Genomic DNA, 25,233 nt, shown 5'->3' on the forward strand with positions numbered 1-25,233 from the left:
AGAGATATAAAGCCAACCGTTAAACTATGGTTCCCTGCAAGAAGAACACGAAAATAGCGCCTCCATCTGCCCAGAAGATACTTCTGGAGTCGGATGGGCCGGAGCCCGGAGCCCAGCAGGAGCGGAGTCCCAAGCAGACCTCTGGAAGCGGAACCTGCATTTTGGGGCGGAACTTGAGGCGGGTCTGAGTCCTAGGCTCAGGATTGGGTAGCCGGCAGGAAGGGGCGGATCTTTATGTGGAAGGGGCGGAGCCAGGAGGCGGCGGCAAAACGCTGGAAATCCAAGCTGGAGTCCATGCTGCCGGCCGACTGCGCGCGCCGGTGGGTCTGGCGAGGCGGGAGCGGGGCTGGCTGGTGCGGGGCACCAAGCCTGTCGGGGTGCTGAGTTGACCGTGCGTCCCTCCAGGCTTGTGGCCGAGCTGCAGGGTGCCCTTGACGCCTGCGCAGAGCGACAGCGGCAGCTAGATCGGAGCCTGAGCATCTCCCGAAGGCTGCTGCGGGCCTGGTACGTGGACCCCGGGAGCCCTTCGGAATCATGCAGAATCTCAGAGGCTGAGAGGTCGGGCCCAGCCTCCCACTTCCGAGGTTTCGGTTGTCAGTGCCACCCAGTTTACCCTGCAGGTTCTGAGGCGGAGGAGGGGCCGGGGTGGGGTTTGTTCGGGCCACAGATACCCTGTCTTTACAGGGAACCAGCCAGGTCTCAGGCTCCGGAGTCACCTCCAAGGCCAGAAAATAAGGAAGAGGACCTGACTTCAGGTAAATCTCGGCCACCCACCCTTTCCCCGTGCAGCCACTGGCCCAGCTCTGGCATGCAGTGATGAGGGACCCATCCTGGAATAGTGGAGAGGACTTCTGCATGATTTTTGGCTTTCACAGCATACACACCAAGCACCCAGGACCTCAAAGAGCTGGAGCTTTTAACCCAGGCACTGGAGAAGGCAGTACGGGTGAGGAAAGGCATCTCTAAGGCTGGAGAAAAAGACAGAACTCTGCGCCTGAAATCTGGACCGATTCCTGCCTCTCCTGACACCACTGCATCAGCACCACCCCAGGCCTTGAGTGGGGCTGGCAGCCGTGCCTCTGGAGCAAAAGCTACCAAGGGCATCCACCAGCCTAGGAAGCCTGCCAAGGACCACCCTGAACGTAGGCTTCTGTCAATGGGAGATAATTCCCATGTGGCAATAGAAGCCAGGGCCACTAGCTGTGGACCAGGCCTCAGACATGAACAGATGGCCCAATCAGCTGCTCCTCAGGCAGCAGAAACTTTCACACTCAAGGAGAAGGGGTAGGTTTCCCAGACCCTCACTGGAAAATCTGCCATCTTTATTCACTCAGACCTTGGCCATCTGTAGGAGTCTGGGGTTTGGTGTAAGGCAGGGCACACAGCTACATTTGGGAGCCCTGGAGTACCACCTCATGAGGCTCATGCTTTGCAGCAATCTGGGATTGTACAGGTTTTACATTCTGGAGCCTTACCTGCCCTCTTCTTCCTGGCTATTCACTTATCTACCCAGATGGGAACCACTAGAGGTCTCAGGCCCTCTGTTCATGGTGCCCTCTATTCTCTCTGCAAGGGTAGTACTGGACTAGGTTGGCTTCCATGTCACTCGGGAAGCCCCTTCCAAGGGGGTCTTGTCTGATAATGACTGGAGAGGGAGAAGGGGTATGAGATCTCACCACTGATAGACTCTGAGCAGGACTAGCAGCCCTGAGAGTGAGATGAGACTATTTTGAACACTGGCTTCTCTGACAGGACCCTGCTGCAGCTGCCTGCGAACTTTAGGAAGGTGGTTTCCCAGAACTCCCGGTAAGGCTGGATGGGGACAGAAAACATCGAAAGCTTGGGAATATGTAGGCAAGACATTCCAGTAGGTCCCTCTGCTTTTGTAACTGGGTGGCACTGTCCATCTTCAGAGCCTGACTAGCTAGCACTGCTTCAGTGGCCTTGATACCCTCAGCTCAGCCACTCACAGCTGCAAGGCTTGAACTTGACACTTGGTGTCTCCAAGTCTCAGTCTGTCTTCCCTCCGCCAAGTTTAGAGCTAGAGGCAACAGTGACCAGACCCAAACTCACAGAGATGCTGGGAGGGTTAAGCAAATGGTGCCTTTCAGATGTTTGTGCTGTAATTAGTACAGAGCAAGCACCTAGGTCTCTTTTCAGTTATAGTTACCAGTCACTGCTGGTTTTTCTCTCCTTCCTTGAATTCTCTTTAGCACTTCCTAGAGTGGGTCAGCTCTTTCCTTGTCCTGGTCAGTGTCCTCTAGGTTCCCCCAGAGACTCCTGCTGATTTTCAGCAGAAATAGACACCCAGCCTCTGGCCCCTCCCTGGGTGGTTCAGCCCAGCTGGCTGGAATAATGGCATCCTTCTCTGGTTCCTGGGTGCTCTTATGCACATCTCAGCCTATGGGCCCAGCTCAACTCTACACAAACCAGCAACTCCACAGATGCCACCAGCACTGCCAAAGCCCAGTTTCTGCAGAAACTGCAGGCAACTGTATCCTTGCTGAACTTGCAGGAGTTGGGAGTGGGGGTGCTTACTGGACTTGCAGGAGTGGAGGTGAGGGGGGTGCTTCTGACTCTAACCTGGCAGGACATGGGTGGGGCCTGGACTCAGGGGAGTTTCCCTGACCCATAGTCAGTCAGGCTGGCCTGGCCCCAGGCTCAGTGCTGTGGAAATAGAGCTGGAGGCTCAGCGCTTGCAGAAGGCCTGTGTGATGGTGAGACTACGCCTGCAGGAGGAGCTCTCCTCAGGTCAGTGGGGGTGTGGAGGGCAGTCACAGGAAGGGTCTCAGAACTGGCATGGACCAACCCTGCCCTCCCTGACTGTTGAGTAGCCCCTGCTGACTGGATGCAGGAGTACCGCTGTCTGCTCACTCTGGAGGGGCTGCAAGCCATCGTTGGGCAGTATCTTCAGAGGCTGCAGGTGCTGCGTACAGGTGAGACCCTGCCCCCTGCTGCCACCTGTGCTGAGGTCTTAACCAGGGTCGGGGCACATTAGCGCATCTTGCCCATGCCTTAAGGAAGGATGACCAGTCCTGGCACCAGAGACAGGTAGGCCCTTTCCACCCACACACAGTGTTCTGGGTTCTTACCAGTTGTCCTGTGGGACCAGCCAGCTGTCCTCAACTGCTCAGAACAGGTCCTCTATCCTACTCCTCTCCACCAACAACCTATCAGCCTAAGCAGTTTGCTCATTTACTCAGTTACTGAGAAAGCAGCATTTGAGAATTAGATACTGGGAGGTGAGTCATGGGGCTTCTTTATCCTTTACATTTTTTAATTGATTGAAATTTTAAGAGGGAAGGTTCTATCTTCAAATACAAAGTCAGTCTCAAGAAAGTTATGTAAACACCAGTAAGGAAAACCCAGAGGCAAAAGGAGACTTCACGAAGGTCTCTGGCTGCTGTGAATCCCAGGCCACCCCCATGCTCTGCCACACACTGTTGTTTTGCACTCCTTAAAGGCAAGGGAAGTGCCTGGGAAGTCAGGTACTGACCCATGAATGAACCCTGGCCCTTGGGCATGGGTGCCATACCAAGAGACCACATATCTCGTGTCCTCGCAGCTGTGAGGGAACAGCTGCCAGTACCATGTCTTGTGGAGAGGCTCCCCCAGGCTTCATCACCCTGTGGAGGTGGAATAGACCCTGCCTGGAGCCCCCAGCTCCTCCTTTACTCCAGTACCGAGGAGCTGCAGACCCTGGCAACCTTGAAGCTGCGGGTGGCCATGCTGGAGCAGCAGATTCACCTGGAAAAGGTACTTTCAGAGCATGAGTTGGCAGTGTACAATTGGGCACCCGTGGAGCCAGTTACCATATGGAGGGCTGACTCTGGAGCCACCTGAAGGCTCAGTTTATAAGAACGGAGGCCTGGGATTAGGGTATGATGTTCCTTTTCCAAGATCCCCTTGGAGGACAGGGGTGGGGTGGGGTGGGGGTAAGCCTCAGGCCCATGTGTAGACCACCAGGTACATTGATGTGCCGGATGAGCTGCACAGGGAGAGAGGCTAGAATGCTGAAGCCTGTCCTGGGGCTGCCAGCTGGGGCAGGCCCCACTGAGACCTTGGCCTTGCACTGCCCCCAGGTCCTAATGGCTGAGCTCCTTCCCCTGGTGAACACTCAGGAGCCACAAGGGCCATCTTGGCTGGCGATGTGCCGAGCTATACATAGCCTGCTCTGCGAGGGAGGCGAGTGCTTCCTCACCATCCTGCAAGATGACCCTGCTTACTGACTCAATCGCTGGGCCATCTGGAGCCCCCCAAGGCCTCAGGACCCTTGAGCAGGCAGGCCTCTTAGGGAGTCTCCTTCTCCTGAAGGGGTGAAATGAACAGGGATTGAAGATAATTTTCCTGGTTTGGTGGATCTGGGGGACCAGAGATACCTATGCCTTGTCAGGAAATCAGATGTTGCCAGGGGCCTGGCAGAGCCTTTCTTAGCTAGCTCTTTTCTCTTGCTGTAGCTCTAAGCATCTCCTATGTGATATTAAACCTACTTTAGGAAGTTCATATACTTAATCCAAGGCGAGACTTGCTGGGGGTGTCTTTTGTTTTTGTTTGTTTGTTTGTGGTTTTATTAATATGAATGTTATCAAACACAGGTGTGATGGAGCACATTTACAACCCCAGCGGCTGGGGAGGCTGAGGCAGGAGAATCACAAGTTCGAAGCCAGCCACAGCAATTTAGCAAGGCCCTAAGCAACTTAGTGAGACCCTGTCTCAAAATAAAAAATAAGAGTTGGGGATGTGGCTCAGTGGTTAAGTGCTCCTGGGTTCAATCCCTTGTACCAAAAAAAGAAAAAAGAATGTAGTATCAAGTGAAGCTGGGCAAGGTGGTGCACACATGTAATCCCATGGCCTTGGGAGACAGAGGCAGGAAGATCACAAATATGAGGCCAGCCTTGGCAACTTAGTGAGACCCTATCTCAAAAACAGAAGGACTGGGATGTAGCTCAGGAGTAAAGCACCCCTGGGTTCCAGCCCCAGTACCCCCCCCCCCAAAAAAAAAAAGAAAAATAATTTATCAAGTGAATTTATATCAAGAATGCATATATTCCTTCTGCATAAGGGAAGGGGCAGGACCACTCAAGGTGTTTTTGCCCCAGCATGCCTGAACGTGCCTGCCCCCTCAACTTATTGGAAGATACAAAAAAACCTTCAGCTACCGTTATAGAACAGGCCAGCCACTCTGCCCATTGCCACCCCAGCTCCATCCCCACTGTCTTATGATGCCCCGTGCCAAGCACCTCCTGGTGCCAATGCTGTATTAGGTATGGGATCTCCTGTCTTTCACTTAGGCTTCATCAGGGAAGAGGACCTTTTTCACTCCCTCCCTCAACTGTCATGTCCTCTGAGGCTTCTCCATCCCCTGTGGAAGGAATCATCACCTCCCCAGGAAGGGAGTAAAGGGTAGGGGTAAGAGGGGAAGCCTCTGCAGTCACAGACTTGGGTCTAAGGCTGTGGAATGTTTAGCCTGATTCTTAGACTCTGAGCCTCAACTCCCCAGGTTGTTCCTGCTTTCCTAGTGGGTAGTGGTCATTCCACTGCCCCGTGGACTGGCATGAAGATCAGCGAGCTGAGCTTGTCTGCAGTACTGGGCAGACGCTGTGCTGGTCACCCAGGGCCAGTGTACATAGGTGGACCTTCACTGAGCCCTGACCATGTCCCTTGGAACTCAGGCCTAGGCCCCTGGTGTAGACAGCCCTGGAGCTTCACCACTCTGGGCCAAGGATGAGGCCCTGCAACAGGAAAATACCAGCCTCTTCCCCAAGAGACCCAGGCCCCTACATGCAGCAGGAGAGGAGGCACATGACACCTGGTGAAAACTAGGACTGTGGCGAGTGGGATGAAGTGTGCAGGGATGAGGCTGGACCTACAATACCATGGTGACAGCTTCCGGTGGCTCCTTGAACTCCTGCAAAAGGCCTTACTTGTAACAGACCCAGTGGGCCAGAAACATGCTCTGATAGGCAAGAGACCAAAGTAGAAAATGAGAAACCAAGAGCTTTATTGCATTGAGGGGTCCCTCCAGGGACAGAACCCCAGGGGAGAGTGAGCCAAGAAAGGAGGAGAGCCTGAGGGACTGCTTGCCCCCTGTAGGCTGGTGCTCAGGCCCAGGGAGCACCTGTATCTTACCACCCCTCTTTAGCCAGCCTATCCCTTCTGTTGCAGCCTGCAGAGCTTATGTCCAGTTTCTGACCTGGAGCACCCCTCAATCCCCAGGATGAACCCACCACCACAGCTGCTGTCCACTCCAACATCAGTTTCCATAATGGGTAGTCTACCCAGAATTATTTAATCAATGGGTTCACTTAATTGTCTTGTTTTTTTTTTTTTTTTTAAGTGCTGGGGATTGAATCCAGGAGTGCTTGACCACTGAGCTTTTTTTAAGTTTTTGAGACAGTTTCTCCCTAAATTTCTGAGGCTAGCTACAATTTGTAACCCCCACACCTCAGCCTGCCTCTTCACTGGGATTACAGGCTTCTGCTGGTTCACTTGGTTTGTTATCTGTCTTTCCAACCAGAGGAAGGCAGGGGGACTATCCACTGTACACCTAACCAGGCTCTGTCGGTAGCCCAGTGAACCTGGATTCAATGAGCCACCTGTCCTGGGGCCAATCCTAGGCACTGGTGGTTTTGGATCATTAGGCGGAGGGGTGTTTGAGTAAGCCTCAACACAAAGGATACTCAGCAAGTAAGAGGCACCCCCTCTGGATTCACTCCTGCCCACTCCATTCCCCCGCTAAAGCCAGGAGGAGGCAGAACTCACCGGATTCCCGGGTGGCGTCACCGCATCCCGGCCCAATCGGCTCTGACATGGCGGGCCGGGACAGGAGCCACCCTCCAAGGAGTGCCGGTACTACCCACCGGTGTGACCACAGCGTCGGCGACATGAGCGCGCCTGAGCCGGATCCCACCCCTCTGGGCCTTGCACATCCGGAGATGCCCGGGGCCCTGCGCGCGCTACTCTTGGCCACTGGCGGCGCGGGGGTCTCGTGGCCGCGTTGCGTCCTGCCCTTTGGCGCGGTAGCGGTGCTGGCCGGTGCAGCCGCTACGACCATCACCTTCTCGCTGCGCGGACCCCGCCTGGACCTGGCCCAGGGCGCGTCGCTGGCTGCTCTCGGCGTGGGCCTCGGGCTCCTGATCGCCACCTTCCTGTGCTGGCATGCTCGGCGGCGGCAGCGGGCTGGGCATCGGGAGCGGGAGGGAGCCGTGGATGCCTTGAGCCCACCCACCCCCCACCAAGGTCAAAACGAACCGGTTGTCTCCTCCCTCCAGGTCGCGGAAACCCCTTCCCCAGACCCCGTCTTTCTGGACCCTTAGAAAGCCTGAGCGGAGGGGGCTACTGGTCATTTCCCTCCCCGCTCCCTGTCCAGTCTCCCTCCATCCAGTCAGTGCTGCTTCTCAGCGTTTCGCTTGGCGCGCAGAGCTGGTCGCAACCGCAGAGCAGGCCTTGTTGAGAGCGGGGCGGGCTGGAGCCTGGGAGCATAGGGCCAGAACCTGACACACAGGGTGCGGGGCTGCAGAACATATACTCGGCTTGGCGTGACCACTCTCCATTGGGGGGAGGCACAGCGTGCTAAGTCCTCTCCAGGGAGCCGTCTGCTTTCCGCGCCCGGTTGGATCCCCGCCAGGCATAGTAGTCGCTCAATAAACGCACAAGACTAGAACAAGTGGTTTGCAAGCGTCTGAAAGGGACAGTAGTTCCTAGGCTGTGATTAGTTGTCAGTTCCCTGGGACTGTCAACCTCCTCTATCCTTTCTTCTTAACCTGTGGCTTGAAGCCAGGGGCTGTAATTCTGAGTTGCTGAAGCTGATGTAACAGCCAGAGGAGTTGCAGGTGGGGGGAAGGGAGACAAGGCAGAGAGCCTCTTTATTGCTAAAGATGGCCTGAGGACCATGGAAGTGGAGGGTATGAAAGGCCCCACAGTCAGGGACTGGGACAGGTGGCTGCATCCATGAAGAGCAATGAGCCAGGCCTACCTTGGGGGTTGAGGGGAAAGCTTTCCCCAACTCTATCACATCATCTGCCAGGGCAGCCCTAGAAGGCAGAGGAGAATATGTTCGGCGGGCAATTCCAGGGAAGCGTTCTGTAGCCAGCAGCCTCCTCCCTGGAGACCTGGTAATGCAATAATCTTCTGGGCTCCAAGACTACCCTGCTACTGTCTGATCAGGGCTGTCCCCCAGGAACTTACTTCCACCTACACCAGAAGCCACCAGATGTCTACAGACCCCAGTCCCAGCTTACAGGGAGGCTGAGCTGGAGACAAAGCTGGCTCTACTCTTAAGGGTGAAAGGCTGCTGCCTCCTAAGTTCTGATAGCCTGGGGGCTCTGTAGGTCCAAAGACAGCAGGATTTCTTAGGAGACTTGTTCCAGGCCCAGTGGGATCCCTGTGCTAGGCCTGGGTCTTCCTTTCCCCTGTCTTGGAATGATGGATATCAGCCCCCATACTCCCACCAGGGTGCCTTCCATCCCAAAGGGGTTGGGGCTCCGGACTAGAAGAGTCTTAAAAGAGTGTGTCTGTACAGGTGCTGGTTCTGAACTTGAGTGTAAGCCCATGACTACTTGTTGTAAAGGACACATTCTTATTGGGAAGCTAAAGGGCAGGGCCTAAGGGAGAAGCCAGCAGTACCTCCAGCCCCTCTATCCCTCCAAGCCCAGTCCATCCACCATCCATCCACCCCTCATTCCCTGCCTACTATCTCTGCATCAGGCTTAGGAAAGAGCCTGAGCCAGGGGAATCATTTACTCCAGGAGTCAAGCCAGGTGCCCATCACTCTGTCTTCCTGCTTCTCCAAGTCAGGCCTCCTGCTCCCTCTGCTCCTTTGGCTTGCCCTGGGAGACTTCAGTGTCCTTTAACTCCTTCTCTCCCAAACAGCACAGGGTTTCTGATTCTCTTCTTATTCTCTGTCTAGTAGGAGTGGCAACTCTGCCTATACAAACGTGCCCAGGTGGCCTCTTCCACCAGCTGCAGGTCTGGTCTTGGGTCAACTTCCCTTTTGAAACTGGGCATTCAGATCTTGGGGTTGCTCCTATGTCTACTGCATGGAGGAAAACCTCCAACCTTCCCTGGAATGTTTGGCCCCTTCTGTCAAGGACTTAAAGGTGGTAGGGAAGGGGGTCTCTCTGTCCAGAGTGAACCCTGGTCCCTCTTGACTGGGGCCACTCAGCTGGGCTTGTTACCCTGCCAAAACCTACTATGATGTAGGCCAGCAGGCTCACATTCATTTTTGACCATTTTCCCCCATTGGTCAAATCCCACTCTACATGGTCCTCAACAACTGACCAAGTTCTGTAATACCCCTGTACCTGAAGCTCCCATTTTCTTCCTGCCAGCTCCAGCTTATGGGTCCATCCTGATGAGGCCACTAGATATTCATAGGCCTAGGAACGTTTGGGCATGAGTTTGGTCCCATCCCTTAGCTCAGCTCAGGTGGTCCCTGATTGAGCTCCTGGCTTAGGCGTGATATCTGTGTGGTTGTTAAATCCTTCCAGCAGCTCCACAAAGCAAGAGAAATAACAGGCATTTGGCTGATGAGGAAACTGGGAGTCCTTATTCACACAACCAGAAATTGGAGCAGCTTGGATTGAAATCAGACCTGAACTCAACCATGGGTTCCTTCTACTATAACAGACTGCTGTTTTGGGGACACCCAACAACCAGCTAGCCACACTTGATTTCCCTACCATGGGGAATACCCAGGGCCATGCCTGCACGACGGACTTAAGGGAGGAGATGGCCCAGACCCCAGCCCAGCACGTGGCACAATTCAAGGAGCAGCCAAATCCTGGCTCCAGGCCTGGGACCCTACTGGGTGGTCCTCCCTGAGCTGCAGGGCTGAGCTGCCCCCTCCAGACCCCTCCCACTGGCGCATTCCTGGCTCCCCAGCCCCTCCCTCCGACCCCAACCCCCTCCCCTCTTGGCCCAGCCTACGTCTGAATCTGCTTCTGATTCTGGCTGTGCCGAGCCCCCCTCCTCTCCCCTCCTTTCCCAGCCCGAGCAGCCCCGCCCCCAGCTGGACCCAAGCTCGCTCCTGCTGCGCCCCCCACCCCCTTCTGGCACAACTCGCCCGCCCTCGCTGCAGTCGGGAGGAGGCGGCCAGGGCGCCCCAGGCCCCGCCCGCCCACGGCCCTTCCCCGGAGGCCGGGAGACCTGCTCTGCCCGACCCTCGGTGGGTGAGTGCGAGCATCGAGCGGCGGACGGCGGGTGGGGCCTCCGCTGGCAGAGGCACCGGCAGCGGCGGCGACGCCTGTCATCGCTCCAGGCCCAGCGGGAGGACACGCCAACATCCCCGCTGCTGCGCTCGGCCCAGGGCGTGCTGCCGGCTGCTACCACCTCTGGGCCGGGGCTGGGGCCGCCCAGGGGCTCTGCTTGCTCCATACTGTGAGCCCGGAGGGCAGTCTAGTAGCGGGCTCTCTCTCCCCGAGGGCCGAGTCGTGGGTCTCCGACTGGCTGGTTGACCCACTGCGGCTCCGGCCATGCCCAACTGGCCTTGGGGGCTGTTGCTGACCGCGGGCACGCTCTGGGCCGCGCTGAACCCCGGGCCACCGGCGTTCGTCGACCCCTGCCATGATGAGGGGGGCGCGCCCCGTGGCTGCGTGCCTGGCCTGGTGAATGCAGCCCTGGGCCGTGAGGTGCTTGCTTCCAGCACATGTGGGCGGCCTGCCACTCGGGCCTGTGACGCCTCGGACCCGCGGCGGGCACATCCCTCTGCCCTTCTGACCTCTGCAGGGGGCACAGCAAGCCCACTGTGCTGGCGCTCTGACTTACTGCATCGGGTACCCCTCAACGTGACCCTCACAGTCCCCTTGGGCAAGGCTTTTGAACTGGTCTTCGTGAGCCTGCGCTTCTGCTCAGCCCCGCCTGCCTCAGTGGCTCTGCTAAAATCCCAGGACCATGGCCGAAGCTGGGCTCCGCTTGGCTACTTCTCCTCCCGCTGTGGCCTGGACTATGGCAGACCACCTGCCCCTGCTGATGGTCCTGCTGGCCCAGGGCCTGAGGCCCTCTGCTTCCCAGCACCTCAGGCCCAACCTGATGGTGGTGGCCTTCTGGCCTTCAGTGTGCAGGACGGCAGCCCACCAGGACTGGATCTGGACAGCAGCCCAGTGCTCCAAGACTGGGTGACCGCCACAGATATCCGCATATTACTCACAAGGCCTGCAAATGTGGGAGACACTAGGGACTCAGAGGCCATGGTCCCTTACTCCTACTCAGCCACCGAGCTCCAAGTGGGTGGACGTTGCAAGTGCAATGGGCATGCCTCACGGTGCCTGCTGGACACCCAAGGCCACCTGATCTGCGACTGCCGGCATGGCACTGAGGGCCCTGACTGTGGCCGCTGCAAGCCCTTCTACTGCGACAGGCCATGGCAAAGGGCTACGGCCCGGGAAGCACATGCCTGCCTTGGTGAGGCCTTGGAGGGTGGCCTGGGGACCTTAGATCAGGTGGGCCTGCCCCTGACCCACCTCTCCTTGCAGCTTGCTCCTGTAATGGCCATGCCCGCCGCTGCCGATTCAACATGGAGTTGTACCGACTATCCGGGCGCCGCAGTGGGGGCGTCTGCCTCAACTGCAGGCACAATACTGCGGGTCGCCACTGCCATTACTGCCGAGAGGGCTTCTACCGTGACCCAGGCCGTGCCCTGAGTGACCGTCGTGCTTGCAGAGGTGAGCCTGCCACCTGCATGTTTTCAAACTCTGGTTTCCCAGAACCCCAGATGAGCTTCTGACAAGGACCTTTCCATATCTGCCCTCAGCTTGTGATTGTCACCCTGTTGGTGCGGCTGGCAAAACCTGTAACCAGACCACAGGCCAATGTCCCTGCAAGGATGGTGTCACAGGCCTCACCTGCAACCGCTGCGCCCCAGGCTTCCAGCAGAGCCGCTCTCCTGTGGCACCCTGCGTTAGTGAGTGACTCTGCTCTGCCCCAGACACCTCTGCTCCTGGCTGTTGCCTATTTGTCCAGTTCACCTCATCAAAAGTCTTTTTCCCACCCTCTCTGCAGAGACTCCTATCCCAGGACCCACTGAGGAGAGCAGCCCTGTGGAGTCACAGGGTGAGTGGACACAGAACAGGGTCCAGATTGGTCTGACCTTAGGGCAGGGGGCTATGGGGCTCGAGCAAGAGCGGAAAGGAGGGGGAAAATCGGCCAGCTTCCGCCTTCCCCCTAGACTGTGAGTCACACTGCAGCCCTGCCCGCGGCAGCTACCGCATCAGCTTGAAGAAGTTCTGCCGGAAGGACTACGGTAGGATGCCTGAGCCCTCAGTCCCCACCTCGCCTTCAACCCCACCTCTCCCCTTCGTCCCTCGAGGGCCCCCCAGTACCGCTGGCCCCACCTTTCCAGCCCTTAGTGTCCTCAAAGTGATATGCTTCCCTCTTGCGGGTGACCTCTTTGTGTCCTCACCACTTCGGGTGGGCGCCCTGTGCTTCGCGCGCCCGCCCGCTGCCGGCGCCGCCCAGCCTAAGCCCGCCTTCTCTCCCTCCTCGCAGCCGTGCAGGTGGCGGTGGGCGCGCGCGGCGAGGCGCGAGGCGCATGGACACGCTTTCCGGTGGCTGTACTCGCCGTGTTCCGGAGCGGCGAGGAGCGCGCTCGGCGCGGGAGCAGTGCGTTGTGGGTGCCCGCCCGCGACGCGGCCTGCGGCTGCCCGCGCCTACTACCCGGCCGCCGCTACCTGCTGCTGGGGAGCGGGTCGGGGGCCGCGGCGGGGAGCCGGGGACCCGGACTCAGCGCCGCCCGCGGAAGTCTCGTGCTGCCCTGGAGGGACGCGTGGACGCGGCGCCTGCGGAGGCTACAGCGGCGCGAGCGGCGGGGACGCTGCGGGGCAGCCTGAGCCCGCGGGCGGGGCGGGGCGGGGACTGGGCGCTACTGGGACATCACGGCGCACGTTTTCAGTGCCTTAGCCTTCGGACGAGTCTTTGCTGGCGTCGCCTACTGGGTCTGGTCCCCGTTCTTCGCCTCCCCCGAAGCATCACGCTTGTGCGGCAGAGGGATGCGGAAGCCGCAATGACACCCCGCCCTCCCCCAGAGACTTGGATGCTCCTTGGTGCGCCCACCCTCACTCTGCCCTCTCCGAGGGGCAGAGCGATGTCCGATATCCCCATAAGGCTGCAAACCCCCTCACGTAGCTTAAGAACCCTCAGGGTCTGACATCATCCCGTGGGCCACTGCGATTCAACCCCTTGATCCCAAGATCCGCCAGAGAGCGCTGCGACCTCCCCAAAGGCACGGTGGCCACCCTAGACGTCCTGGACCGCTATGGGGTTGGTGACCCAATTCCGCTGCCTGCACAGCAAGTCCCCCGCCTTCTGCTAGGACCCGCAGAGGACGCTGAGCTCCGCCCGCGCCGGAAGGCTGCCTCTGTTCACCTCCGCGGGTCTGTGTCCTCGAGTGGGTCCTGGCGGGCCGTGGGTCCGTATCTCTTTCCCCAGCCGCGTCTCTCCTTTGTCCTGCCTCTTTCTTGGATTGCTGTGACCCCAAGTCTGTCCCGCTGTCCTCTCTGCCGCGTCTCTGAGCCTTGACCTCAGGACTCCTCGGCTCGGGTCCCGCCCCCCCAACTCCCCTGCGTCCTTAACTCTCTCAGGGATCTGCTGTCGCAGAGCGCAGCCCCAACCACACGTGACCGGGCCGGGCTGCAGCAGCACAGGCGGGCAGCGGCACGAGCTCAGGGTGCCTGCCCCACGGCTGTCGACGCGGCACGGCAGCCCCAGCCACCTAGGGCTCGCCGGGGCCTCCGCGCTGTGGGAACCGCTGCCTGACCCGCGCATGCGGCGGCTGTCGGGCGCCTGCGCGCATGCCCAGAGCCGGCGGGCCGGAACGCGGGGCGCTGGGGTGGGCGGCAGGCGGCGTGTGCTCGGCGGGGGCGGGGCCGCGTGCGCGCGTGCGCAGAAGGGCTGTCGCCGTCGCGCAGAGAGCTGAGGAAAGCGGAGCGGAGGTGGGTGCGCAGCGGTGGCGGGGGCGTGGCGGTGCGCGGCCCAGTGGGTTACGCTGTCACCGCTCCGGGGGTGGTGACCCGGGCCTTGGCGCCGCGCGGCTCGGGGTTCCTGAGGAGCTGCAGTTGCTACGCGGTCCCAGAAGCCGGACCCCTCGGGGCAGGCCGGGTCCCCCACCCTCCGGCCCGGCCCGGGGCGAGGTGTCGTCGGAAAGAGCTGAGTGTCACGCTGTCTCGCGGCACTTTCCGTCTCTGCCGGGTAGGAAATCCTCTTCTGGGTTCGTGGAATTGCAGCAGGTTCCCCGATACCTACCGCCCTCCGAGAGCTGGAGCTCCCCCGCGCCCTTCACTTGCTCAGAACGACACACCTGTCCACTTGGCGCCTGGGTATTTTCCCAACCTCGGAGTCTTGGGTACCCCTGGCCGTGGCTGCTGTGCCGGGGGAATGGGGGCAGCAGTCCTCCATACGTGCCCTGGGAAGTGGAAGCTAGGAGCTTGACCCGCTGCGTTCTGAGGCAGCACAGCTGGAGGGCAGAGCTGGCACCGCGGGGAATGGGCTACGCCTTTTAGGCTCTCCTGTGAACAGGGTGCAGGTTTTCTTTGGTGAGCAGAGCAGTGTGGAAACAATTGCGCTGTGGGCCTCCCTGTGCTGACTTTAAAGGCCAAAGATTGTCTAAACCATCTGGGTCTTGTGTAGGTATAGATTGGCTATTAGTGACCCCGCGATGCTGTCTTTACTGGTCAGTTATCCCTGGGCAGGGAAGTCGGCCTACTTTTCCAAGATGAATGGAAACCCTAGAAGGTGATCTTCCTCTTTTCACTGTGTGCTTGCTTCAGAGTCAGCAGGTGTCTCCCAAGCAGCTTGCAGAACCACCCCATAATTTGGCATGCATTGCCATTTTGTGCATTTCGTCCATTTTTACTTTACTTCTGAAGCATTTAAGAGGCACCGTAAATGTTTACTTAATTACTTTGAAGTGAACAGATTTTTTTTTCTTTTTTGTGGTACTAGGGGTTGAATCCAGGTGCACTTTATGACAGAGCTTCATCCCCAGCTCTTATTTTTATTTTAGAGTGTTGCTAAATTGTCTTCCTGCCTCAACCTCATAGTCAATGCAATCACTGGCCTGTTCCACCGTGCCTGGCTGAAATGAGCAGATTCTTTCATTTTAAGGTTGAAACCAAACCCAGATGAGGAAACAAGCAACAAATTTCAAAGAATTTACAGTTATTGTTTTTTTTTGTTTTTGTTTTTTTTTTAGAGAGAAAGAGAGAATTTTAATATTTATTTTTTAGTTTTCGGCGGACACAACATCTTTGTTTGTATGTGGTGCTGAGGATCAGTCCCGGGCCGCATGCATGCCAGGCGAGCGCACTACCACTTGAGCCACATCCCCAGCCCTACAGTTATTGTTGATAGACAGTGGTCTGACCCCCCACATGTGCTTCCCTTTATTCTGAGGTTGATCTTCATCTAATCTCCTCAGCACTCAGATTAAGCCTCTGTGGGAAGTGCTTAATGGGTAGTGAATGCTCTGTTTAGAATCCTGTCTCTCCCTGTGAACAGGGCTGGAGCCACATCACCTTCATCTTTGTTCCTCCATTGCCTGACATGGGTGGGCTGGCTTGAGGTTCTAAGTGGTTGTTGAAAAGAATCAGAGCATTGTCAGAGTGGTAGATGTAAGCTAGTGCAGTAGCTTTCAGCTGTATTAAGGGTGACCTTCTGGGATGTTGAAGTGATCTAAGCAGGGTTTTCATAACAATGATATTCACCCCCCTGGGTCTGCTAATTCGCCTGCTGGTGGGCCTGGCTAACTCTTTCTAACCACACCTGCCAGAACTGTCTAGCAGTTTTGAGTGACCTTGGGCACACAGTGTTGCTCCTAAACCTCCTTCTGCCAATTGCAGAAGACATCTTTAAGTGTTTGCCTTTGGGTGGTTTTTGGTTTAACTTACATAAGACAATGATGTAGTTGGTAAAAAGAAAAAAAAAAAAGCACTTAACATTTGCTCTGTTCAATGTTTTACCTGTTTGAGCATACCTTTTCTGTTATGGCAACTCTGTAAATGGAAGAAAAAAGCCCTTTCCCACTTGAAGCAGCAATTTCAGTGGCTGTTTGCAGCGTCACCTTCCAAATGGAGATAATATCAAAGAAACAAAACCTCAGGCTTTCTACTGAGAACCACCTTGAATTTGTTATGTAGTTTCTCTATCCTTTAACATGGGTTTATTTAATTTATACTTCATGTGATGAGGCACTGTGCTGTGTCTGCTGTAACATTGTTGAGTGAGGTTTGGTCTCTGCCCTTGAGCTCACTGTGCAGTAAGGAGACAGGCAAATAAATGCATAGTGGTAGACACTCCCACAGGGGTGGGTAGATCTTTCTGTGGGCCCAAGGGACCAACATCCAGCTGGACTGTGTTGGGGGATAGGAGCTCAGAGAAGGCCATGAGCTTCATTTTGAAGGATGGTTAGAACATGTAATGAAAGAACCTACCAGGCAGAGGGGCAATAGGATAGTACATACAAAGTGAAAGGGGAATGGTTCCTACTCTCAGCTACTGGGAGAAGGGCAATGGGTAGCTCTGAGTATGTGGGGGAAGATGGAAAAATGGAAGGGAGCTGGGCTGGTAGCATACTGGGAAAGGCCTTGAGCGCCAGGATCAAGAATTTTAATTTTACCCTGAGAGCGGTGGAAGCCATCAGAGGAGCATATCTTGTGAATGACCTGATGAGATTTATGTTTTCTAAGGACTTACCCAACCTTAGCCAGTGGTAACAAAGACAGGTTGGTAAGGTATCTTCGTGGTACACCTTGAGACAAAAAATGGAAAGGAGGGGCTGGGGTTGAAGTTCAGTGATACAGTGCATGTCTAGTATGTGTGAGGCACTGGGTTCTATTCTCAGCACTGTATATAAATAAATAAAGAAAATAAAGGTCAATCGATAACTAAAAAAAAAAAAAAAGAATGGAAAGGAGGGCAAAACTAAGAGACAAGTAGCTGCTGGAATAGGAAGAGCCAGGGAGAAAAGAGGATGCTGGGGACACTCCAGGACTGGATGACAGGCTGTTCAGTGCCATGATGCACACAGAGTGGAGCAGGCCTGGGGAAAGCTCAGGACTTCGAGTTTGGAAAATCATCATCCAGGCAGCAGGTAGGTATCTACTGGTCTGGTGCCATGAGGCTACAGAGCATTTAGGGGGCATTCCTGTGTGGTGTTAAAGTTGGGGAGTGAGTTGGGTCTTCTCAGTGAGAAAAAAAGGCTGTACCTATGAACTGCTAATCTTATGTTCTTAGGAACATAAGGCTGCTTAGTAACTAATTGCTTTCTTGGCAGATGGGGGTAGGGTAGTGGGCTTTTTGTTTCTGTCAGAGAGCCAGTTTTGCTTGTTAGATTGATTGTAAGATAGGATGTCAGATACTAAAGGTGCAAACACACATTTCTGTTGTCTTTCCAAGGGTCTTTCTGTCTCAAGTGTTTGTTTGCCTTTTGGGGAACCTTCAGTTTGGGGAGCACTCATCTCAAAAGACCCCATTTGGCTCTAGACTGAGGATTCCTGTCAGAACATTCTATGGTTAGAACTCGAGGGGCGGGTATCTTCTTAGACCTGGAAATCCATTATTGCAGAATTCTCCAGGTTGTGCTGCTTTCCCTCCAGGACCCTGGTTTCTGTGTGATATAGCAGCCTTAGTATCAGATAGGACTTTGGAAAAAAATGACCAAGGGTACAGAGGCCAAGCATGTGGTGTCCCTTCCCCACTCTGTCTCACATGGTAGGGTCATATGAGAAGGGTAGGGAAAAGCTGATATTGCAAAATGAGTCCCTATCTGCCTACCTCTGGCACGTGGGCCCCATTGGGATGGCCACATGTCTTATGAGTTTGTGAGCAGTTATCTTTGTTCCTCATGTTGGGGCGTGTGGCTGTTCAGTCTTAGAGCTTTTGTTCATGGATCATGTGTAAGCAGTGGTAACCTCCCTTCTGCAGCCACCCTGGTGTACTTTTTCAGAGGTGACTGAGAATATACAGCACACCACTTGGACTGTTTCCCATAATCTGAAACTGTGTCTTCCTGATTGTTACACAGTTTTAATGGGGTGCTACACACTCTCAGAAATTGTTTACTGATGGGTGATTCTATTAACAGTAAAAGCCTGTCCACTCTTCTAAGGGTTGTTCATTATCTCGGTCCCACCAAAAGTTCACTTCTGTCCCTTAGGCCTTTTCTTAAATAATTTTGCTCTTTTCTCCTAATCACCCTCTGTGTTTCTTTCCTGGAAGGTATCCTTATAGTCTTTGAATCTTGGAAACCTGTAGACTTTAGAAGGATCAAGATGTGGACATTAACTCCTGCCCTGGTATCTTTACCTGTCTTTCTAGGCTGCCCCACCTTGCTTCCAGCATGAAAGGGAACTGTCCTTAATTGGCAGCCCAGTAAATTCAGACCCTTTGGCTTCTTGAAGCCTGTAAACTCGATTATAGAACTGTCTTTTCACCTAAGCCACAAAAGATGCCCACAGACTTGTGCCTTCCTCCTGAACAGCTCCTGGACTCTGAATTAGATCTGTCTTTTGTGGCTCTGTCCTTTGCCCATGCTGTCTGTGTCACTTCCTGGAGCTAAGTCCTCCTTACCTGTCAAAACCCAGCTAATGCAGGTGTTGGCTCCAGGAAACCTTCCCTGAGCCTTCTTTCCTTGTGGATAGGGACCCAGATAACCTGTGTTGGGCTCCCTGAGAGCTAGAACCGGTACCACCTCTTTGTCCTCCAGCACTTGGGACCTGGCATGCAGGAAGTATATCTTGAATGCCTATTAAAATGATTAAGTTCACACAGTTCCATCTTGGCTAGCTGTCTTGCTGTCTTATTAGGTCTGAAGGTCTTTGTGGAGAACCTGAGCTCCTGGCCTTCAGGGCATACCTGACTCGGGCACCTTGCTGGGAACTCAGACCTGTCAAAATTATGTGCTACCAACTTTTGAATGAGTTCTTTTCCATGTGCCCTGATGGGGGAGTATTTTTCCCTGACTGACTTTTTGGCAGACCCTTAGAGCTCAGAAGATAAAGATGCTGAATTAGCTGAGTCCTGTTCCAGCCCCAGCCCAGCCCCTCCCTTCCTATGGGTAGGTCAGATTAGACCAAGAAATGTGTTCTGCCCAGGAAAGGGACACAGGGAACCTTTTTGGAGTGGCTAACCAAGCTGGAGATTCACCTATTCAGGATCCCACATGTAGCCTAAGACTTGCATTTGAACTTCTAGCCAGCAGGCAGGCCAGCTGGCCCAGTATGCTGTGACTAACACCTCATTAATGGTTATATCCTTGTTGTACCTGGCACGTGCCTGCCATTGTGTGCCACCAGCAAAGGGCCCACTATCAAGTTCCCTGTGATCAGCTACTTGGTAGTCACTCTGGGGTGCCATTCCCCATTAACATAGGAGAAATTCCTGTGCTCTGCTGCGGGGTAGAAGCTGTGCACACCTTGCCTTCCTGTCACGTGAAGATGCCTTCCAGGGAGGTCACTGCCTAGGACAAGTTGACTAAGGCTCCCTGTTGTTTTTCAGCCTTTGAAATTTAAATTTCATCCTAGGACTAAATAATTTGCAGATTTTTCTTGCTTCTCTTTTTTCTTCTCTGGTTTTCCCCTTTCCAGGGCACACTGGGTATAGTGTGACACTGAATACAGAAGGTGGAAAAAGATTTGGGCAAGGAGGTGTGGATAAGGATTTGAAACAGATTTGGACAAGGAGATCTTAACCCTGTCAGACAAGTCACTGAAGGGCCATGAAGAAGGTATGACCAGAGTCAGCAGGGAAAGGAGAAGAGGGGCAGATGTGTCCTGTCTTTCCTCCACTCAGGAATATTCTTTTTTGAGTGTAGCATGGTACTGTGGTTGGTGCTTTGTGGCTATGGCTTCTGTAACTGCCGTGGAGAAGCAGGAAGGGGCCAGGACATAAAGGGCCAGGGACAGAAAAGATCTCCATTGAAGGGTTGGGACTAGTCAAGTCCCAGGCTGGGCAGAAGTGCTGGGAGTCAGAGCTGAGTTGTGTTGAAGGCATGTGGAGCAGGAAGGTCAGGAAATGTTTAGCAAATGCCTGGGAAGCAGCTTCAGGTATAGGACTGGAGCTCACATGGGGCTTCTAGGCTGAGAAGAAGCTGTACTTCTGCAGAAATGACATTGAGGGAGACAGAAGCCCAAAAGGTGAGGAGAGCCCAGGATATGGGAAGCAAGCAAGATAAGGAACCAAAGTGTCCATTAGACCTGGCAACCAAGTATGGAGTCCTCAAGACAGGAGGGGTGGGAATGCAGCCTGCTGTTGCTGGCAGTTCTACTCTGAAGGAAGGAGAAAAGAGAGACAGAGCTGGAGTATAGTCTCAGGCCTGCCTAAACAGAGAGGGAATGTTGAGAGTACAGGGAGTCAGGGTCCCCAGGAAGTAAGATTGGACTGAGGAAGGGCCTAGGCTTGGACCCATGCATTTAAAGGACAGGGCCAGAGAGAAAGGGAACTTCTGCTTGGCAGCCTCATTTTCTCAAGGAAGAGTAGTAGGATAAAGTTGTGAGCAGCACCTGGGAACAGGAGAGGGTGCCAGAGGTGAGCTAGGAAGGGCCTGCCAAGAAGCCCCAAAGACTGAACACACTGAGCAGGAAGCTTGATTTTTTTTTTTTTTTCCCACTCTGTGGCTCCTGTGTAGGCATGGAGAAGCGTGTGTTAGCTTGGCTTCCTCACCTCAGGCAGCTGAAGCAGGAGGACAGGATGGGGGGAAGCTGGGGCTTGGTGTGATGTCTAGACTGAGCTATAGGGAGTAAAGGAAGGGGGCTAGGAGATAAGGGTTAGAGCTCAAGGGTGGGAGGAGGGTGGTGCCCTATTGAGAGAGTATTTATGAATATTCAACCTCTGGGTCAAGTGGTTCCTGGGTGTGAATGAAGAGATAAGAGATGTGAAGGGGAAAGGGAGAGAATGATAATGTGGCATGGGGTAGAATTTGCCCTAGACAGGTTTCAGAGCAAAAAGGAAGGTGGGAGTGAAGAGGGGGCAAAAAGTGGAGCGGCGAGGCAAGGAAGTTTGGGGAAGACCAGGAGCTGTCTTCAGTCTGGTTAGTGTCACTACCTGCCCATGTGTAGCCTAGGTTCTCACTGGGCAGTCAATGGGTTGGGAACTGTCCAGGCAACTGTTTGCTAAATGTACTGGTGTGGGGCCTCTCCCCACCCACATGCAGCAGACCCTATTGATCAACCTGCCCCAGACACCACCCCTTAGTTGAGTGATTCTGAAGGCTGCTACCTCTGTATCCACCCTCCAGGCTGCCACCAATCAATCTTTCTGTAACACAAGTTTGACTGTGCCTCCTTGTCCCAGTGCCCTAATGGTGCCCTATCCCCAGCAGGACGAGTTTGGGGCTCCAGTGGGATAAGGGCCTCAGTGGTTTACTCACACTCTTTTAGAGACACCCCAAGGGAAGTTAGTTGCTGTGGTCACCTGGACACAGTAAGTCTTCCCTGCCGTTGTGTATGCTGGTCCTATACCTGCAATATCCAGTGCCACATTATCTACCTTCTAAGAAGGGTTTCCAGAACCTTCGCCAGCTCCCTAGATGTGGCCTAATCATCCCTTGTTACCTCTCTGTGTCAGTGGGTCTACAAATCTGTTTTCTGCCTGTCCAACCAGGTGTCTTGTTTCTGTATCTGCTGTTCATAGAGCAGTGCCAGAGACCTAATAGGCACTCAAGAGAAGGTTCTGGTGATGGCTATAATCCTAGTGACTTGGAGACTGAGACCGGAGGATCATAAGTTCAAGGCCAGCCTTGGAAACTGTATGAGATCCTATCTCAAAAATTAAAAATTAGGGCTGGGGCTGTGGCTTAGCAGTAGCGCACTTGCCTGGCATGTGTGAGGCATGGGTTCGATTCTCATCATCACATATAAATAAATAAAACAAAGGTCTATCAACAACTAAAAATATATATATATTTATTTAAAAAAATCAAGGGCTGGGGCTGCAGCTCAGTGGTAGAATACCTGCCTTGCACATGTGAGGCACTGGGTTCCATCCTCAGAACCACATAAAAATAAATGCATAAAAATATTGTGTCCATCTACAACTAAAAAAATATTTATTTTTATTTTTATTTTTTTAATTTATTTTTTAGTTCACGGCAGACACAACATCTTTGTTTGTATGTGGTGCTGAGGATCGAACCCGGGCCGCACGCTTGCCAGGCAAGCGCGCTACCACTTGAGCCACATCCCCAGCCCAAAATATTTAAAATAATATTATAAAGGTTGGAGATATAGGTCAGTGGTAAAGTATCCCTGGGTTTAACCTCTGGTATCAAAAAAAAAAAAGAGGGAAGGTCTGGAAAGAATGGGTGTAGTAGGGTGGATGGATTAAGCCAGTGGGCCCCTTTCTAGGCCCACTCTGCTCTGCCCTGTCCTGTTCTGTCCCAGAGATGAGGCCTGGGGGAAGGACTAGTGTCCACCCTACCCTGAGGCTCTGCCCAGGATTACTGACAATGTCTTGAGGTGGTCTGTGCTTCTGGAGGTTTATCCCTGGCCTCTCCTGGGTGGGTGGGAGGAAGGGGACCTTGTGATGAAATGGGACTGGGTTCATCCCTGCATCAAGAGGGATACTCCGGGCTGGGGATGTGGCTCAAGCGGTAGCGCGCTCGCCTGGCATGTGTGCGGCCCGGGTTCGATCCTCAGCACCACATACAAACAAAGATGTTGTGTCTGCCGAAAACTAAAAAAATAAATAAATATTAAAAAAAAAAAAGAGGGATACTCCTGGGCTGGAGATGTAGCTCAAGGCAAGTGTGAAACCCTGGGTTCAATCTCCAGCACTGTGGGGGGAAAAGGAGGCCACTCCCTACCTGCCCTTAAGTGCTAGCAGCCACCTCTGCCCTCTTCCTCTTCCCTGCCATTTGTTCTGTGTCCTGCTCCAGGTCTGCTTTCACACCTATACCCCTGCCATGGCCCCTTCTGGCTATCCAATATGTTCCTTCAGCCCTCTTCTTCCTCCCTGCCTCAGAGTGGATGGGATATTCCCCACCACCACCTTCTTTCCCACCTGCTGCCTCCCCAGACACCCTTCCAAGCTTTCCCACCTGCCTGGTACCTCTCCTTTCAGCCATCAAATATGCCCTCCTCCACCATTTCTCACCTGGCCCACTGCTGGGGGCATCCCTGGCAGCCTGAGCATCTCCTTTTCAGACAGCAAACACTTAAAGGTGTGTTTTCCTCATCTCCATAGGGCACACCTCAGGGCTGGAATGAGGCTTGTCAGCTCTGTGGTTCTCTGGCCTAGGAGGTGTGATCAGTACCAGACAGGATGTGAGGCACTGGTGGGTTCCTCTGCATCTCCTTAGCTGTCCAGAGACTACCCTCCATGGGCTCTTTTTGTTTTTCCTGCCCACAGTGTTCAACAAGGTTGAGGGGCTGTGTGGAACATGTACATGCTTTGAATTCCATTAGGGGAACCTGCCTGAAAGGAGCGCACATTTCTTATGTGGAGTCTCCACTGGCAAGGGTGCCCCTAATTTTTGTTGTTCCCATGGCATCTTCTGGGCATACAGATTCCCCACATGCTTAGGCTAGACCCCCAGCCTCACTTCCTCTCCTGTTCTCATCCTGTCATCCCTCTTCTTCCCCAGAATGCACGAGGGGATTGCTCAGGCTATAGAGGAAGCACTGAACAGAGTGGCAGCTAATACCCCTCCCTGCTCGGTGACACAGTGACTAAGGTTCAGCAGGGCCACATGCTGGGTCCTGGTCAGCTTGTTCCTGTGGTCAAAGTGTTGGGTAGGGACCCAGGCCTAGGGTGCTAACTCCTCAAACTGGAGTTCTAGTGAGCTGAGTGCCTGTCTGGTTCAGCGTCTGGGTGTGTGTAGGACCACTGCAGTGAGCTGCACGAGATCCAATGCTGTGAGGTCAACTGAGCAGCTCTGGTGTTTGCTTAAAAAGCGTCTCATTGAAACTGGTACTTAGCCAGGCCCCAGTGGTACATCCCAACTACTCAGGAGGCTGAGGCAAGAGGATCACAAGTTGAGGGTCAGCCTGAGCAACTTTGCAAGACCCTGTCTCAAAATTAAAAAAATAAAATAGGAGCTAGGATGTAGCTCAGTGGTAGAGGACTTGTCTAACATGCTTAAGATCCTGATTTGATTTTCCCATACCAGGGCCTGGGGGGCTGGAGATGTAGCTTAGTGGCAGAGCACCCCTAGGCTCAATCCCTGTTATTGTTAAAACAAAAAAATGCTGGTACTTAATACTCCAAAGTAGAGTTTCCCTGGGCTGGAGTTCTGTGTTTACTGCTTGCCCTTTAGCCTAGAGCCCTTGAGTGACCTGGTCCCTGCCCCCACCATCAGGCTGTTCTGTCTGCCTGAATCCACTCCTATCCAGACTCTAGGGCCCACCATATATGTGCCTGCCCAGGTATGTCAGCCCCCTATGTCTTAGCTGGATTCTGTCTACCTTTCTCCAATCCCACTTCTCCACAGCCTCCAGGAGGGTATTTCTGAATTTTTCTGAGGTGTCATGTTCTGCTTCTCCTTTCTTTGTGCCCCTTGCGTGAGGATACTGCCTCCTTCCTCTCCCACCTTCAGCCACTCAGTACCACCCACCCAGTCCTCCAGCTTGCCCTTGCCTCTCCCACTTCTCCTACAGTGCTGTCCCTTGGTGCTCCATGCAACCCATTCCAGAATCACCCTCCATCTTTATGAACTTGGGTACCATCACTCTTCTATAGCTCAAGTGCTAGTCAGCATCCATTCTAGATGTTCCCCAGTACCCTGCCTGGCCACTTCCAGCATTTCCTGCATCAGTTGTGATTGTGTGTGTCCTCTAGAGCACCTTCACTTTCCCCTCAGGGCCCATCATGAAAGAGGTAGCTCACTAAATGTTTGTGGAATGAATAAGTCTGGGGCAAAGAGAGCCATGATTGTTGCTGACCCCTCTGTCCAGTGACCAGAAATGGGAGAGAGAGCCAGGAAGGGAGGTTTAGCTCCCAGTGTTGATGAGTATTAAGATGTAGTCACCAAGGCTAACTCTGTGGTTCTCTTTTTGTCACATGAGAGTTTGTTTTCAAATCCAACTGTCTGGGAAAGTCATGATCTCTACGTAAGAGGTGAGAAATGCAGAGTTCTCATGACTCCCTGGATTCTGAAGCAGTGTTTTGGGACAGCTTTATGGTATTGAGAAATGGATCCTGAATTTGCCAAGGAGAACACTGATCATATAGGGTGACCTGTACCTCAGAGGGAATTGGCAACTGTGGGGAGGGCTCCTGGACCCTAGAGGGTTCAGCAGACTAGGGTCA

At 54.1% G+C, this 25,233-nt stretch overlaps 3 protein-coding genes across 19 annotated transcripts in view; all 3 read left to right on the forward strand.

Moving 5' to 3' along the window:
- Positions 1-205: 205 nt before the first annotated feature.
- Tedc2 (tubulin epsilon and delta complex 2) lies at positions 206-4,744 on the forward strand. 3 transcript variants are annotated; one of them, XM_046442995.2, is made up of 10 exons: positions 206-320; positions 406-558; positions 685-755; positions 876-1,284; positions 1,753-1,806; positions 2,401-2,494; positions 2,640-2,751; positions 2,835-2,936; positions 3,566-3,756; positions 4,596-4,744. In XM_046442995.2, exons 1-10 carry the CDS (start codon positions 235-237, stop codon positions 4,599-4,601), a joined length of 1,278 nt encoding a protein of 425 aa, XP_046298951.1. In that variant the 5' UTR covers positions 206-234; the 3' UTR covers positions 4,602-4,744. The 3 variants fall into 3 exon arrangements, with proteins under 3 accessions (XP_046298951.1, XP_046298936.1, XP_046298941.1); XM_046442980.2 differs by lacking the exon at positions 4,596-4,744 and adding an exon at positions 4,083-4,512; XM_046442985.1 differs by lacking the exon at positions 4,596-4,744 and adding an exon at positions 4,083-4,512 and having other exon boundaries at positions 207-320; positions 406-504.
- Positions 4,745-10,151: 5,407 nt separating this feature from the next.
- On the forward strand, positions 10,152-13,800 carry Ntn3 (netrin 3). 2 transcript variants are annotated; one of them, XM_046443008.1, is made up of 6 exons: positions 10,152-11,400; positions 11,472-11,660; positions 11,750-11,899; positions 11,998-12,048; positions 12,164-12,238; positions 12,484-12,856. In XM_046443008.1, the coding sequence occupies exons 1-6, from the start codon at positions 10,473-10,475 to the stop codon at positions 12,822-12,824; spliced, it is 1,734 nt and encodes a 577-aa protein (XP_046298964.1). In that variant the 5' UTR covers positions 10,152-10,472; the 3' UTR covers positions 12,825-12,856. The 2 variants fall into 2 exon arrangements, with proteins under 2 accessions (XP_046298964.1, XP_058435094.1); XM_058579111.1 differs by having other exon boundaries at positions 12,164-13,800.
- Positions 13,801-13,855: 55 nt separating this feature from the next.
- Positions 13,856-25,233, forward strand: part of Tbc1d24 (TBC1 domain family member 24) — a 29,235-nt gene continuing 17,857 nt past the window's right edge. For 7 of the 14 annotated variants that reach the window (XM_058579128.1, XM_058579122.1, XM_058579147.1 and 4 more), the window contains exon 1: positions 13,956-14,181. The gene's annotated coding sequence lies outside the window, so the exon portion shown is untranslated. Of the gene's footprint in view, positions 13,926-13,951; positions 14,182-25,233 lie in introns of those variants that run through there. The other 7 variants (XM_058579152.1, XM_058579131.1, XM_058579162.1 and 4 more) reach the window with 5 other exon arrangements.

The sequence above is a fragment of the Marmota monax genome, unplaced genomic scaffold, assembly GCF_021218885.2.
Source record: "Marmota monax isolate L192 unplaced genomic scaffold, Marmota_monax_Labrador192_F-V1.1 WCK01_AAM20220418_F8-fsc00035, whole genome shotgun sequence".
Classification (NCBI taxonomy): Eukaryota; Metazoa; Chordata; class Mammalia; order Rodentia; family Sciuridae; genus Marmota; species Marmota monax.